At 43.3% G+C, this 17,080-nt stretch overlaps 1 protein-coding gene across 6 annotated transcripts in view; it reads right to left on the reverse strand.

Moving 5' to 3' along the window:
• LOC144467527 (nicotinamide/nicotinic acid mononucleotide adenylyltransferase 1-like) overlaps nucleotides 1–14,526 on the reverse strand; it is a 38,694-nt gene extending 24,168 nt beyond the window's left edge. Inside the window, exons 1-6 of one of the 6 annotated variants that reach the window (XM_078176364.1) lie at nucleotides 14,154–14,517; nucleotides 13,407–13,813; nucleotides 13,227–13,328; nucleotides 12,986–13,152; nucleotides 11,521–11,780; nucleotides 3,974–5,316 (exon numbers count right to left, since the gene is read on the reverse strand). In XM_078176364.1, coding sequence (XP_078032490.1) covers nucleotides 5,030–5,316; nucleotides 11,521–11,780; nucleotides 12,986–13,152; nucleotides 13,227–13,328; nucleotides 13,407–13,813; nucleotides 14,154–14,490 — 1,560 coding nt within the window. In that variant the 5' untranslated portion in view covers nucleotides 14,491–14,517 and the 3' untranslated portion in view covers nucleotides 3,974–5,029. The other 5 variants (XM_078176365.1, XM_078176367.1, XM_078176362.1 and 2 more) reach the window with 5 other exon arrangements.
• Between the last annotated feature and the right edge of the window lie 2,554 nt (nucleotides 14,527–17,080).

Below are 17,080 nucleotides of genomic sequence, written 5' to 3' on the forward strand. Positions count from 1 at the left end.
TCACTGTGGTATAGTTTATAGAAAGTAATGATCGTACAGCGAACGATGTTACCTAATATTCCGAATCTTGGTTAAAACTTCTCTGCGTTACTGATCAGGGACCACGTCGAAAAATTCCTCGTCGAAAATGGATCTATAAAAGGTAAGACGAAAGTCACAGTGATCGTAGATTAAATACGCGTACGATTAATTTATATAATTGGTAGTATAGTTTCTATCCGCGACTGGAGAATTGCTCGATGTAAAAATAAAATAGAAATCACAGCAATTTAATGTTAATCTAACGAAATGATATCTTAAAGATATCGCCAAGCATCCTTGATTATCCAACATGATCGCGAACGTTGAAACGGACTCGTGATTGGGCGAAGAAATAAGACGACACAGACGTTGGCATCGATGAAATATAATTCTTCGTTTCTGATTTATTGATCTCCTCTTATAGTGGTTTCCTGTTTCCCACGGGTATACATGTTTTTACGACACTCACTAAATCGGATTAACATAGTATACAAACATATACAACGTGCGAACTATGTGAACAATTCTTCTTCATATTATATATATATATTTTTTTGTCGTTTTTCTTTAAATGTTTTGTAACTCGTTCTCTTAAGACTGGAGTATATTTTATCAATAATCGTAGTGTTTGGGATACGTCACATCGACCATCGATCCTGGGATATACGTTACGTCTTTGCTGAACGCAGCTAAAAATAACGCGAGCACTTTCCGGAGGGGGGTAGGGGTAGGGGAAGGGGAGCGGGGGGAACGGAGAAGTAAAGGATTAAATCAGGTGGTTAGAAACGAATGAACGCGCTGCGCCCGTGTGGACGCTTGTTCTTGCACACACACGCGTAACCGTAATACAATATACTTGAATTCGCCGTGCGAGCACGCGATTGGAAACGAATTGTAATAATTCACGAGAATCTTAGAATTATCTGGCACTTAGGTGAAAGACTGCGGAAATTAATCGGACAACGTTGCGGTAGATAATTTTTTTTCTCGCCGGATTGCTACTTAGCCGATTATGCAAATAGCCTAACGGTCGATTCATCGTGACGGATGGAATTGCACAACGCTATTGTTAAGCGAAAAACAGGTGGAAATTAACCTTTGCACTCCAATTAGTCGGTTCGGAGAGCCGCGTCGGAAATACGCCGCAGATCTGTATGCGTAATTAAACGAGTTGTAATTATAAATCAGCGATGCGAATCAGTGAAACATTGACGCGATAATTAGATCGCAGATTATCTGCAAGACGGCAAAACATGAATCGATGAAAAGATTAATATGATAATGATAGTCTTTTAACAAGCAGAACTCATTAGAATTCTCAGAGATGTCAACGAAGATTTATTTGACTCCAGCACCTGAAGATCGATGCAAAAATGTATGATCTACTCATAAATCAGAACAAGGACAAATGTGCTCGCAAATAAGAACAGTTGAAATGCTTTTATTTTTCACCGGTTTCAGATGACGCGGTATCTCGGAATACTTGGAATGCAAAGAGTTAATGCTGATCGTAAACTATAGTACAAACGAAAGATGCATAGTTGTTTGAATAAGTGTCTCCTTAATCACTAGTATACCGATGCTCGTAAATAATCGCCGGTCACAGATAACACGAAATCCAGATAAAAAAATATTCACGGCAAATTCTTTGCGCTTTCTGAGCGAAGAATGGTACACTGTCACATTCTCGATCACACTCTCATCCTCCCTTTTCCAAAGGTATACAAAATATGTATTGCTTAATCTGCTTTTTTGATTTCTTTTTATAATAATCTCTCTCTCTCTCTCTCTCTTTCTCTCTCTTTTTTCTCGTTACGTCCTCGCCATCTACGAAACGCTAAATTACAGCTGCAGCCAGCGAAACTGGCGTTTGTACTCCACCAATGTATACGCGCACTGTCATCCATAACGCGGCGTTAAATTATGCGTGTCTATATGCAATTCAATTTTAAACAATTTGTAGAAGACAGCCGTGAAACAGAGCTCTTCATTAAATTGTGTTTGCGACATGCCTGCCGAGTCCGGAATAAATTTGCAAAATCTCGCGAAAGTTTTATTTACCGTGGGACGAGAATTCGCGTTTGATCTGTTGGAATGCAACACGCCGGTTCGTTTGCATAATTCCGCTGTCAATCAGCTCCGCGAGGAATTCTTTATTCAAGTTATGCATAGGAAGCAGATTTACAGTATTGGCGACGAGCGCGCGCGCGAGAGTTGGGAGCCGAATCGAAAACCTGGGAGAAAATTAATTCGCTCTTTATTTTTTATCTAAAGCGCGATCGGAGAATATTTTTAATAGCAAATTCCCATACGACGAAAACACAGTTTCACAGCATTATTGATTATAACAATAATCGCTTTTTAAATGATAATTCTGTATTTATATCGATCTGTATTTATATCTATAATTTTTGGGGATAGATAACGTTTAGAAAAATAAAGAATTTTTTTAAAGTTACGGATGACAGTGTCCAATCAAGGTACAGAAAGAGCACACACGGGATCCGCGATAGACGGACTCAGTTTTTCGCGTTTCTCGCAAGGAAACCGCGGCGCAGCCTTTGGGGGACTCTGAAATTAATGTCCCATTCATTTGAAACGCCAGCAATCGCAGATTTATGGTCACCGATTGCGAATTACACGGCCGACCACTGACCGAAATACAACTGTACTCCGCTAAAACGAGCATCGAAGCAAACACTGTTTCCGGTCGCTTATCGCTGAATCATTACCAAAATTATAGACCGCGAGAATTCTACGCAACACACACACGCACGCTGCAACTAGGACTGCAACGGCCGAGTTTATTGCAAAACTGCAGAACAGGTACGACACGCAACCGGCTAAAAGCGACACTGACACCCGCGGATGACTGAACAGAGTCGCCAAAAACCGTGACTCGCGACACCGTTATCGCTCGCAAAAACCACTTAATTGGTAACTCCTCGAGTATCAATCAAAACGGTGTTCCGTTTCCTTGGAACGGCGACTCGCGCAACTCCTTCGAGCCGAGTCGCTTCTGAATAATTCTATAAAAAAAAGAATCGGTGCATGACCGATCGCTACACGCTTCGAACTTGGTACAGTTGCAGTGAACAAATTTGTTGGCATACCTTTTGAAAAAGTATAATATTTAAAATATCTATTTTAAAATCGAGCCGAGCGAATTCAATTTTTTGGACACTAAACAACGACTAAAATACTTCGATATAAAATAATTGTTCGATTAAACGTTCTCGTGTACGTTTACTACCTTGTTTCATTTAAATAAATACGACTTAGGATTTCAACGCAGACTTCACGACTTCTGTTGCTTGCGAGAAGCATTGTATGAGCTACAAAGAAAATGTGTGTGTGTGTATCAGTTTCGAAGAAGTTGTACCGAAATAATTAAAGTAATCGGAACGAGGAGGCGTCGACGATCTCGTAGATCAACTCCATGGAATGCGGTCGAGGAACTGTTATGTTGGAAGTTCGTCAAACAGGTCTAACGCGCGGATCGCGTGAAAATTTTTGGTCGAAAGGATTACGTTCGTTTGATGTAACAGCGACGGAAAGCGACTCAAGGTGTTCGAGTCGAATGCCTGATCGTTCCGAACCGAAACGGAAACACGCTGTTCGGGATTTATGGAAGCAGGTCTGCTCTTTGCGTCGGAGTTCGGGCTCGCGTGTTCCATATACAGTAAAGATATAGCAATTAAACAGTCACGTGCCAGACATCGGAATCCCTTTGAATAACAAACCAGGCGCTGTTCGACAAGCTTCCGAAGCACGGGAGGTTAACTAACAGAGATTACAAATGCATCGTGAATGATTCATATCCTGAGAAGGGTACACCGAATACGGGATATTTATACGATTTTTTGGTGAAATGTTCAGTCAAATTAGAATTCGCGGCATTTAAAATCGTAAGCGATAAATGCGCCTGTAATATTCATCGTAACGTTAATATTCATTGTAACGTTAATATTCATTACATGGTTTCGATTAGGTGGATCACACCGCGTTTGTATAAAAGGAATTAAAATGTATCCCTTGCAGAAGAAGCAGCGCTGGGGAGAATGGAGGATTTTCAATATCACCGAGAATGTTGTTTAGAAATGGTGCTGGAGATCTTGCGCGTGACGCAAATACTTCGGGACGTGTTGCAATTTTCATTTAAATAGTTCTTTCGAGACAGCTTTCTAAGCACATTAAGCATAAAACGTTCATAGTCACGATCGTAATTGTCGAGCACTCTTTTTATTTCTTTTGCAAACGCTAAACCGTGTTCTCCATCTCGTCAACTACTTGGTCAAAAGTTATGCTTGATATCGTAGCAGTTCGCTACCGTATGTTCAAGATAGAAACTTTCCAGGTACATTCTCATGTTTCACAATATATTCTAGGCCCTAGTAAAGAGAACGTTTAAAAATAACACGTATTAACAGACATATAAGTCGTAACAAACCTTTGTAAGGTGAATGACCCGTAACAGTGACACATGTGTCAACAACAAATATATAAGTGCAATTAACATTGCCATTTCCTTAAACATAAAATAAGACTAACAGAGCAATTCGTTTGAACCGAAGCCCTGTCCAAACTTAAATAGCTTAACGTTTATATTCACGATCGAGAACATAATTCATTCGTGATCAGAGTCCTGACTTAATCGAAGATAACAAAGGCGGATGTCACGCTGTACGGCAGTACCATAATTTGCCAGGTCCACCTGTTAAATCAAATTTGCATAAACGATTTAGTTATCTAAAATATTCAAGAAAATATTCGAAGAAAAAAGCGCGGAGGATCCGTGTTTTATCGGCCGGTGAATAATGCGATTATCGAAACCATTCTTGGTTCGGTATGCCATGCCGGAATCATTTCGGACAAAACCACTTCCGCAGCCACGGCGCGGTTGGCATTCGACGGAATTATGGTCCGTGCAGGGATAAAAGAATTTCGTAAGAACAGGTTCCACGGGTTCCCCAGCGCTGCGACGGGAACGAAAATAAAACAGAAAGTCCTAGTCGCGGCTGGTTGCGCGACGACCAATCAGCCGTTTCTCGCGTATGTCAAAGCTTTGGATATTCTCGTAGGCGTGTACGTTCTTGTTGTTGTTGATGTAGCTGTCGATGTTGTTGCTGTTAGCCGTGCTGCTAACGCGGCTGGCGGCGTTACTATCGCGATTGTTAGTAGCAGTATTAGAACGTTTAGCAGTAAGGCAGGGGCCGCATCGGATTGGCATGGGTCGAGCAGCAACGAGACAGTCAACTATCTGTCTTACAGTAGGCATGCAGGTTTTGCTGTACCCTGGAAAACACATATCACATGCTCCATCAGAACCGAGCCACACATCGACTTCTATCACGCCATCAAAAAATTCCTTCTTTTTTTCTCATTCGCATCGCTTTCGTCGCGAAGCATCTTCATCTTGCGAATTCCGTCGACGTTAGCTAGGTCTGGGCTGCTGTTCGCATCATTTTGTTTTTTTTTTTCAATTTTATTAATCGATCCTTGAACAGGTCGATGACCAAACCAGTAAGCAGAAATATTCGATAAAGTCGAAGTAATCTTGCGGAGTGGAATTCAAGTTATTAAAAAAATATACGACTGACAAATGTGAAAATTCATCCAATTTTTTGTGATGTTGTTTCATCTTTTATCGATTGAAATGGTTGATCAAGCCCAGACCTCGCTATGCACAATTTTCCTCACATTCTACTTTTGCACTCTGCAAACACCTTGAGGTGTAAGAACGGGGAGAAAAACCTTGGTTCTCCTTTCGGGTGCAACGAGCGCATGATAGAAGTCGCGATGGCCAAACACGTTTCGCATGTCCCGCGAAATAATTTAAAATATAGAGACACAAAGTAACGAATATACAGGATTAGAAAAAGAAGCGGAATTGGTCGAAAAAAGATACAAGGGCGGCCTAAGGCCGGTTCAGTCTCACTCAGGAAGCACTTTGCGGGTTAACCCTTTGCGGTCGAAGGCCGGGATACCTCCAGGTTGCCATAATTTTCGTCACCGATCCTCTCGCAACCAATACGGTTCTATTTGCTTTCCGACAAAAACTAAATGCCGCCATACCCTCTGCACGAGGTCCGAAAAAACGTTTTCCACTACGACGAATAAAACGCGGAGGGCCGCATAATTTTTCTAATGCCAAAAAGATCTGTTTTAACCCATCAGATGGTACTATTCCGGCGCGATTAACGACGACCGTGAAAAAGATACCGAAATACGTAATATAAAATACGTTATCGTGACAAAATTCAGCCTGATCGAGCGACGCGCGAACGGCTCGCGAGAGTTCCAATATGGCGTCCAACGGGTTAAACAGAACGGCGTCCCCAAAGGGTTAAGCGTACAATATCGTCAGCTTGAGCATTTACTCGCCACCATCGTCTATCTACGTCACTATGACAAAGAAGAGCGGACAGATATTTTGTTTAAAATGGGGTAGGGGGGTGGGGGGGGGGGGGGTGGATAGGGCGAACAAATAAGATTTGCGTACCAATGCTAAGAAAACAATGGGCGGGTGTCGGGGCGGGGGGTGGCTTGGTAAAGTAAAGACAACCTTCTGAAAATAAAAAAGAATCGCTTCGCTGGGAAAAGTCATTCTCAGTGAACACGATGCTTCTCGAACGTCTCATTCCTCGGCAGAACAATAGAAATTAGGCACTATATAGAACAGAGGTATACGCCTAAGAAGCTCAGCCATAACTCCAAAACACAACGATCTCAATTCCATTGCACCTAAGCGTAACAAAATGTCTCCCGCCGGGCGTTCTCAGCCCACAGGTGTTTCGGTATGTACATGTAAAATGTGATAAAAGCATTCTCTTTCTCGCGGAGATGTTTCGGGTATCATTCACGGCCACGTTTCCACGAACAACGAACGATTTCAGTCATCACAGTTAGATGCATTGGAGGCTCGGCCGGTTAGAACAATCATCGCCGCAGGGATTTATCAAGCGAGATTCATGACAGAGACGCATGACACCGTGCAACAGGAGTACAAGATACAAAGGGAAAGAGAGACTTTGTCAAACTGGCCATACTTACGGGAAGAGGCGGCGATCGTATCGATCGATTCGCTCCTTTCGATCGGGACAGATGCTAAGAGCGTTTGTCGTTCCGGAAATCGGCTCCGAAAGCAACTGTTTCAAACTGTTATACGACATTTCCGATTCAAACAGTCGCGGAGAGTCTCCGTTCTAAATAATTGTTGCTTTCCGATGTACATTATTCGAATGGAATTAAAAAAGCGAACGATCACGAATAAGATTTTCGAACATTTTGAGCAACACTGTAGTATCGTGAGAAAACGATGAAATGGTAATTAAATAAATGGAATGAAGATGAATGTTGTACTTCAATGATATGTGCAATTCGCGAAGTTCCCCCAGCATTTCCAGCAAAAGGAAACAAGAATCCCCTCCCGTGGCCAGCTCCACTGAATTTGAGCTCGCCGCGCTAAAATATCTCAATTTGGACGATCGAAGCTCGACTTCCGGTTGCAAACGCTCGCGCAGACTGCTGTCCACCGAAATCGTCGAATGAAAAAATAGCGGATCGAATCGATGAAATTCGACTGTCGCGTTCTCTCCCCGGCAAAACTCTCTAAGAAAGTCTGCGGGCCCGGGACAATTCCGGCGCGTGAAAGTGACGAAATCCAATGTGAAAGACCCCTTAGGCCCCGATCCCCTTAACAGTCGTAGGTGTCGACGGCGTTTTAAAACTATACTGATATGGCGCGCTCGGTGTACAAAACACGATCTGAAAAAGTATCAAAAACAATTGGCACGTTCCGAATGAAAGTCAGTTTGGCAGATGATTGGTGCGCGGTCGCGTGTATTAATTAACGGACGCGCGAACGAGACACGCTTTCCCCGATCGATGTACCGCAGCCCGTGTTATCGCTTATACGTTGTACGTAGAATATAGTTTAATTGAAACGATCTTCCGTAGTATTGACACGTTATTAGGATTGTCTCGATAATGCACCGCCTTCTGTGCGTGTCCGTGCGCTGCAAAGAACACGAGGCGAAACAATAACGCGGCACGCGTCGCGCCAGCGCCGTCGTGACGACGTCGTCCAACGGCGTCCTCGAATACCTCTTTCCAACGCACGCGTCGACGATTTTTCAAATCGGTTTAATTACGGTTGAACAGTGGCGGCTCTCTTAGATTTAATTCGTTACTCGTTAACGCGATTATGTTATCATATATATATATATATATAATATTCGTTCTTTTCCTGCGCTCTCTAAAAGGAGTTTTACAAAGGCCTGTGTTCCTGTATGCATATTATAATTAGAACTCTTCCTATTTACGACGATCAACGTGCGGCATAATAATTACGCTTCGAGATTCCCGTTTCCCTTCTCGTCGCGCGAAACACGGTCTCGGTCCCCGAGAGGTCGCGGCTCGGATCGGATCCCACGTTTCCGGTTCCCTGTCCGACTTATTCAAAGTTCACGCGGTCGGTTGCTTGTACACTCTTTTCTCGGAACGCGATTGCAACGGGATTGCCGTGGGAACAGATCAAAACGTGAATTGCTGCTCCGACAGCAACAAAAGAAAAGACAATTTTAAATTATTATAAAATCCACATATAAAATATAAATAGATTGTAAATATTCTCGTCCTGCGATTACGTTTATCTTTGTTATCTTAGCAGCGTTAAAATTCTTCCGACTAAACGAACAGAAAATGGCTGCAACTCGTAAAAAAGATTCGAAGTTCGCACAAATTTCGAGCGTATGAAATTCGAAGCATCGCGCGATCAACATCCGCGACCTCTCGTGACCTTCATCAAATAGAATCTATGAGCAGGATTAATTGTAACATTTTTGGCATCTCGGTTGCTCCGTAAGAACCAGTCCCTCCGAGCCGAACGTATCGATAAATACATACGTATTCGTTAGCTAGTCTAATCATACGTGAAAAATCTTGTATCTCTTGAAGGCGATAGGTACCGGTCACCACAAGAGGCTAAAGTTTGCGAGTGACCTAAACGAGAGTTCCATCTAATTTTGTGTCACATACATTAAACTCTGTCCGAACTAGCGTGAGCGTTTTCCTTCGGCAAGAAGACGGTCCTGATCCAATCCAACAATTACAGAGCGGTCTCTTTTTCACTGATTATCTTGATACCGTGCTTCGTCAGGATCATCTTCACCGTTTCGTTGTCCCTGATCTTCGGCTTCTCCGTCCAGTCGACCTGCCCTTGGGTCTCTTCCACTCCGTCCAGTCCTTCCATCAGGGAGTCCAGGTTATCCGTGGATGAGTCCACGTTTCTGACGTTATCCGCGGACCGCTGCAACGACTTGCACCTCCTGGAGGCCTTCGGGGCCCGTATATTATCCAAGGAGCCGATCAGCTTGCTGTTCTTAGTCCTGAGCACCTTGTCGTTGCTTCTCGTCGACACTTTGGCCAGCTGAAGATTGTCCACCGAGGAGTAACGCCGCTTGTCCTGCGCCGCGTTCGCAGAGTCCTCCGGCTTCTTCTTCAGCAAGGAAGCCCTGCGGCCGATTCTCCTGGTGCCGCTGGTCAGGATCTCGATCTCGTCCTTGGGGAAGTACCTCTCGGTCGTCTTCTTCTTGATCACGCCCGCCTCGGACAACGTAAAGGAAGACAAGTGCTTCTCCTCGTCGCGAACCAGCGTTTCCGATTCTGGACCGCTCGGCAGTCCGCAGTTTTCTATCTCGAAGCTGTCCTCGTCCATGGTCGGTTCGGTCAAGGTGCTGTCGCCAGCCATTCTGGATCTCTTGGGAATACTTCTAGAGGAAGACTCGATCATTCGGCTGTGTTCTCTGAGGTCCCTCGTGGGTAAGATCTCCTGGTCGGGGTTGTACGTGGTACAGACCTCGCCGCAGATTTCGCAAACCTCGCACAGCTGGTCGCACTCGGAAGACTCTTGCAGGTTCCAGGAGCTGCAGATGTCGCATTCGGTCGAGTCCTCGTCCGCGATCGAGCTGCAGGTGGAGCGCAGGGTGTAGAAGTTGTCCTGGCTCGGGCTCGGGATTCCCTCCTCGGTCCTCAACGACATCTCGTTCACGTAGTAGCAGACCGAGCAGAACTCGTCGGTCTGCATGTCCAGCTCGTTGGTCGTGATCAACTGGGACGTGCTGTCCGCCTTGGACGGGTCCTCGTAGCAGGCCTCCTGGATCTTTTTGAAAGACTCGTAACTCTTCGACTTCTTCGAGAAAGTCTCGCTGGGCTTCGACCGGCGCCTGGACGCCGTCTTCGAGTCGGTGCTGGCGATCACCGAGTCCAGGCTGCCCTTCAAAGGCGTGTAATATTGGGTCATCGAGGAGTCCTTCTTGGATTTTTCCTCGCTGGTGTCGCAAGTCTTGGAGCCACCGCTGGATTTCTGCGAGCGAGAGCATTTCCCGTCTTTCCTGGAACTCTTCGTCTTAGTAGAGATCTCGGAGAACGTCTTGTAGAACGTCTCTTCGGACTGCGTGTACGAGTCGCTGCTCTTCTTCTCCACGTCCTGCTCGTCAATGACCACCTTCTCGGTCTCGTCGTTGCAGACTCGCATCTGCGCGCCGTTCTTGGTCTTTCTAGGACTCTTGCGGGAGTTCACCACGGACTTCAGATACTTACCGTCGATCTCCAGGTTCACGTCCAGCTTGGCCGTCTCGTCCGATCCCGGTCGTTCTTCCGGACTCGGCTCCAGAGTCTCCGGAGACTCGTCCACGATCTCCTGGATCTTAACGGTGCTCTCGTCGCTGATCGACGACGGCACGGGCGACTGCACCAGCAATACCTTATCTATACTCCCGTCAGACTCACCCTTGAATATCGTGATCTCTCCTTTACCGTGCACCCCGTTCTCTTCCAAGATCAGAGTCGCGCTCTCCTTCTCGAAGGGATTATGGATCATGGCGCTAACTAGGACCAGGACCTGGGTATTGGGACATCGCGCGTTATCGGTCGGGAAACTATCCTCGAACTCGATACACTCCTGGCGGTCAGCCAGGAGCTCTCTAGGACCCTCTGACGGGTCTTTAGGAGCGTCGTCTTTGCCCTCCTCGTGGACCTCGTCATCCAGCGAGCCGTCCAAGCCGTATCGCGTCAGTCTGTAGTCCTCTTTGTCTACGCTGAAGTCTGACAAAGCGCACTCGTGACGGCCGCTGTTGTCCACCGACGCGGGCATGCCCGACGACGACACCGACGATTTCCGTTCGGGATCTTTACCCACCGTCAATCCGTCCGTGTCGCCTTCGGGCGCTAAGGCTAAGCTGTCCCTAAGGTCCGCGTGGCTTTCGGGGGTGGGTATCGCGGTGTCCTCGGCTTTTGACGAGGTGGCGACGCTCGGGGACGCCTGTTCTACCTGACTGGACCGTGGCTGGACTCTAACGACCTTCTTCCTGCCTCTCCTATCATCGTCAACGAAACCTACCTCGTCGAGGATCTGCGACTCGCCGGTTTCGGTGGCGATGATCTGTTTTGCGAGACCTGGGTACGCGGCCTTCGCGATGGCTAAGTGCTTGGCGTTACCGTTCTCGGCGACTAGCGCGTTAATGAACTTCTCGCGAGCCTCGTCGAGGCCCGCATGCCGCGTCGAAACCGTCTGAACGCCGCCCGCGTTCTGCAGGTTCTTACGCAGCACCGCGTCCGGCACGTCGATGGATATTATTTCGATCGGACTCGGGGATTCCATGGTTACGTCGCTAGGCGACGGCGTGAGAAAGGTGCTTTGGTACTTGGAGTCAATGGTCAAGTAATTGTTCGCGTTCGGCGAGGTCAGTTCCAACTTACTTCATTGTCCAAGAGTGGCAGCGTGAAAAACAAGACACTATGTTTTATATGGTACTGGTCTGGTATTATCGGTGCACTCTATACACGATTCAGGCACAAAGGGATTCACTAATTGTCTTCGTCTTACAGTCTTCTTTAAATGGAACAAACCCTTGTAGGCAGTTCACTATCCAAGTCCGAATTTTTCGTAACTTTTAATTCGTCACTTAATCGCATGTTTTAGTGGCTGCCATAAAGGGCAATGGTATCCCTTGATTGGATGGAAAAATGTTCCATATCTGAATTTAAACATGAGAATTTTGTACCTTTATCCGTGAATCGGTATTTTTGTCGTGATAATTAGATCGTGAGGGTATGGTCGTTTCTATGTGTCGAATTTGAAACCACTGGCAATATTTTTAATAATACTTTCAGAGAAAAGAGTTGCTTAAAAACGAAGATACCCTCTTCTAGTCATTACAAAAGCATAACGTAAAGAATATAAAATAACGTGATTGCTAAAATTTATTCGTAATTACAGCGGTGAAAAATTGATTCGAGATTCGATATACATAACATGGAAGACTCTTAGACTAGACTATTATCTATTATCGTATTAATAGTTTCTTGAAGATAATTTAACCCTTTTAAAATTCAATAAATTGTTATATATCACAACAACCTCTTGTTTCATTATTAAATATTTACACCATAGCTTTTTCACTTTTAAAAATATTTTTAAAAATATTATTAAATATTAGACTGTAACGATCGTTGATCGAGTAATTTGTAATATTAATAATACATCGTTCGGAATGTACGTTCGCTAAAAATGACTTTTCTTCATATTTTATTGTCTCCTTTATACAATTTATAAAACAGCTCTTAAAACTTATTTTAGTGATGCAAATAGAAGGCGAACACGAGATCTGTACAGTTTTCATAAATAGAAAATATTCTGAGTATTCTTTACGTATCGATATTACTGAGTGATAAAAGGGTTAATCGTCGATCAGAAAATATATAATTTATATCACTTTGTGTAACAGCTTTATATACTCTAAACTCACCAACTACGTGGAATATGAGTGCTATAAAAATATATATACACTTCTCATTCAAAATATGTAAAAATAAAGTCTTGTGTATATCTACTGGAAGATATGCTATTAAATGGTCACTAGTCAATTGAACTACCAGTTTTTGTAAATTATGTCACACTCACATTGTCGACGCCGACGTCTTGGCATCGTAAATTCCATGCTTATAGACATAATCGATCACAGCATCTTGTAGGAGATACCGGACACTCTCACCTCTCTTTAGTGCCCTTCGTATTCTAGTTGAGCTAACTTCATTTGGAATCCATTCTGTTACTATGTATATATTGTGCTGCACAGAAAATAAAAACATAACGTAGAAATATATAGGATTTCTAGAATAACAATAGTTCCATAATTACTTACCATATGCCTAGAAAGGATGTCCGAGTCATATATAAACTTGTTGGGATTAGATCCCTCCCTGGTAATAACTACAAGACCATGTTCTCCAACAATTGCATCAATCTGTAAATATAAACGGCACAATTAGAATACAATGACACAAATTCTAACAAGAATAATATCATCAATAAAAAAGCTTACATCTTCTTCAGCCCAAAGATCATAAGTTCCAAAGCTCTCCAATAAATCAGCCCCACACAGCAATTTGATTTGAATAGGATTATGATCGTCACTGTTCCTCACATTTTCTGGTATCCACTCTAAATCTTCAGTTGGTATATGATTCAAATTATTAGGATCAAATAAAACAGAATTTAATAAATTTTGATGATGCTGTAAAGTAAGCCTAGTCTTTGTCCACCCATTCTGTCTGGTCTCCCAATTGCTCAACCGTATCCAGTCGCTGTTCTGCAAGGCCAGCCTCAGCATAGCACACCTATGAGTGGCACTAGCCAATTCCTTCTTAGCGTATGCATCGTGTACAGGAGATATAACACCACCAAGCACAATGTGTGTTCCCATTCGATGGAGATGATCCCTGGCAATTTCTGGAAATATTTCACAGAGACATAACCTTACTTTTCTCCTACGTTTCAAGAACATATTTGACTAACATTAAATCGTTGACGGTGATTCGAAAAACGAGGAGAAGCGTATAGCTCGTGTTTTCGAGAAACAAAGAACCGTGTCATTCTTTAGATTTCGAACGGTTCAAGTTAAACGATTACGTCAATCGCGATTGTTTACGCGGTGTTATCAAAGTGACATCTCGCTTAAACGATTAACAACGTTATCTACGATAATATTCGAAAGGTCCTAGTCATGTATAATAAGAGGCTACGCTGTTTACGTAAAGATTGAGTATCGATTACGATAATATATATGTACCAAACATTCTCAAGTGCATATTGGTCGGAGGGTTATAACTGCCACACGACATAAGAATAACACGCGTTGGTGCCATTTCTTCTTCTGCCTCGCTGCATGTGCTGTCACAATTTCTCCTCGATTGATTACTCTTCGTCCTCGAAGCGTTTCGCACCTGGTACACCGAACATTCGCCCCAATGCGTAGTTACACGAGACAAATCGTTACACGAGCCTCCAAAACGGTCAACCACACGATACAAACTGCACACTGGCTGACGTTTCAGCCATACTTGAAACAGCGGTACCGCGGTAGTCAGTTGAGAGAGTTTTATCAACAACATAATAACCGATGACATTCAAAATTCGTCTAATCTTTTGCATTGTTTATTATTACTGATTGTGTCATTCAGTACTGCTTTAGTCAAAGTCACCGTTCACTGACGCTTATCAATTGTTCATTTGATGCGCGTTGTAAGTTCCAGTACCGCACTTTAAAATGGCTACTTTATAGTTCGTATCGTAGTTGCACGTAGTTTATTTTTACTTGCTTTTTTAATAGGATTCATTGCAAAATTGTTTGGAAAATTTGTGGAATGCATTGTGGTATAAATGAAGTTTCAATACAGGTAAAAACCATTGAAAATTATTGGTAAGAGACAGAGAACTTTTTATGCTGATATCCTCGCAATGTTGTAGAGATTATGATGAATATTAACATATTATTAATCGTACTGGTAGGTTATTTTGGTTTCTATCATATTTTTGGTTAATCGATCTGTATATATAGTGAATACGAATGTTATTTTATGTACAATGTACTATTTTACATATATAAAGCTACTACATATTCAGATATTACATACTGATTATTCCTCAGGTGTATTTGATGCTGAAGCAGGAAGCGCCATATTTGAAGTTACTCGTGCCATCTACATAAGGTAACCTATTTAATTAAAATAATTAATAATTGCGTTATTTGAATTACTATTCTTATGCCAATTTCTCTACTGTATTTTTATTTTATTATACAATATTTAAGCATAATATTACAGTCGTAGACATTTGAATACATCTACTATTAAAAACTTATTAAATAAATTAGTAATTAAATATTCAATCTTTACGATAGTATAAAGCTTGCTGTGTTGAACAGATTTAGTAATCAATTAACAATATTTCTATTTATTAATTTGATTAAGCCTAATGGAACAAAATAGCGACTGTATTCGCAATTTACTTATTATTTACTTATTGTCTCATTTTAATGGTTTCGTCAGTGCACGATACAAGCACACGACTCCTTAATTGAAAGTCTCTAGTTTAGAGCTCACTGTCTCTAGAGCTTTTAAGTTGGAAAACTTTCGAAACCCGGCAACGAGCGATGTAACTTGCGAAAATAAAACGCAATTAAGAGACCGTTGTTGGAGTTTGTTTTCCATTTAATTTTGCGAGCAATGCGGTCGCGGAGTTTTAGAGTTCGTCGCGTGCTCAAGTCTTTTCCTTTCTGGAACGACGTAGCTCTAATTATAATTGTCCGAGTATACGGAAGGAGTTGCAGCCAACTTTGTTACGCATTCAAAATTTAATTTTCCGGAAACTTGACACTCGCGGGACCTTTTTAAACGTGTAATTAATCCGCGGAGCGTTTAACAAATTCCTGTTCGCGCCGTTCGCGATCTTTTGAGAAGAGAATTCTTAGATGAAAAATTACAACTGTGCCAACCGCTGCACAATAAAGTATTAAATATGAGATTTAATCTGATACTAATTATGAATGTTTGAACAAGGCACACTCATCGTTTAGAAAATCAAGTTACTTCAATGGACGGAACTAAATTTGGTATGCTTTTGAAAATTTAGTTAAGCACTTCGGAAATAAGAGGATTCGGAGTGGACCGGGGAAAGTCGATGGGTTTTAGTAAAATTTCGCCCGGATTCAGGGTGGCTACAACTTTTCAATACCTTGTTAGTTCATTCTGCTTTATTACCTTTGTAAATTGTTCAAAACTTACGAACAATTACGGTCAGTTGCGAACAAACGTTGCATAATTTCGACTGTTAAGAACCGCGAATTTTAATGTAACGTCGCGGTTAAGCAACGAGCTTCGAGAATGGAAATCATTTTCGGCGCGAGCCTAAACCGAGCGATCGGAGGACCGCGAGCTGTCTAAGCAGCGCTTGAAAGCGGTTTGAAAAATCAGGCTAAGTGGGGAAAGTTGGCGGGTAAAAATCTAACGTAATTAAAACTTCGCGGATACTGCCGCGTCCGCAAACTTCATTGTCTGACCGACATTTGGTAAGCCCTGTAAATTCCCGAGTCCCTGAAATACTTGAAGTTTTATCAATCTCAACGGAATGTTATAGGCCGGCTGGCAAAATTCGCGGAACTAGTTCAGGGAGAGAGATAGACAGAGAAAGAGGGAGAGAGAGAGAGAGAGAGAGAGGAGGAGGCGCGAGGCGATATAGATGGAGACAGATGGAGGAGTCGATTCTACAGCGGTTGTAATTAGCGAGGTGCGCAGCAACGCGTGCTTCACCGCGGTTACGCCATTTTGAATCTACTGTCTCCACGAGCTGTCCTCGAAACAAGTAGAATGACGTCAGATCTTCGCAACCCTGTTCGCCGCTCCCGGCCTCGTCGAATCGACACGCTCTGCTCTCGCTATTTCGTCCCGAGAGCACTCGATTTCCAGATTTTTATTGCGCCCCGTGTCGTTGACATTCTTCTGGCTTTACACGGCGAAACCGAGCCAGAGAGACGCGGAGAACATTTCTGCTTCGCGGCACAATGGCCGAACGTGGATGCTTTCTTGCGATTGAAGTCCCGTTTTTGTTCGAGTCGCTTGTGTTTCCTGTTTCAGCTTTCATATCGCTCTTTCTCCCTCTCTCTTTCTCTCTCTTTTCCTCCCCATCCTCACTGTGCATCGCGAACGCAGTTTTTCGGCG

Source organism: Augochlora pura, chromosome 3, assembly GCF_028453695.1.
Source record: "Augochlora pura isolate Apur16 chromosome 3, APUR_v2.2.1, whole genome shotgun sequence".
Taxonomy (NCBI): domain Eukaryota; kingdom Metazoa; phylum Arthropoda; class Insecta; order Hymenoptera; family Halictidae; genus Augochlora; species Augochlora pura.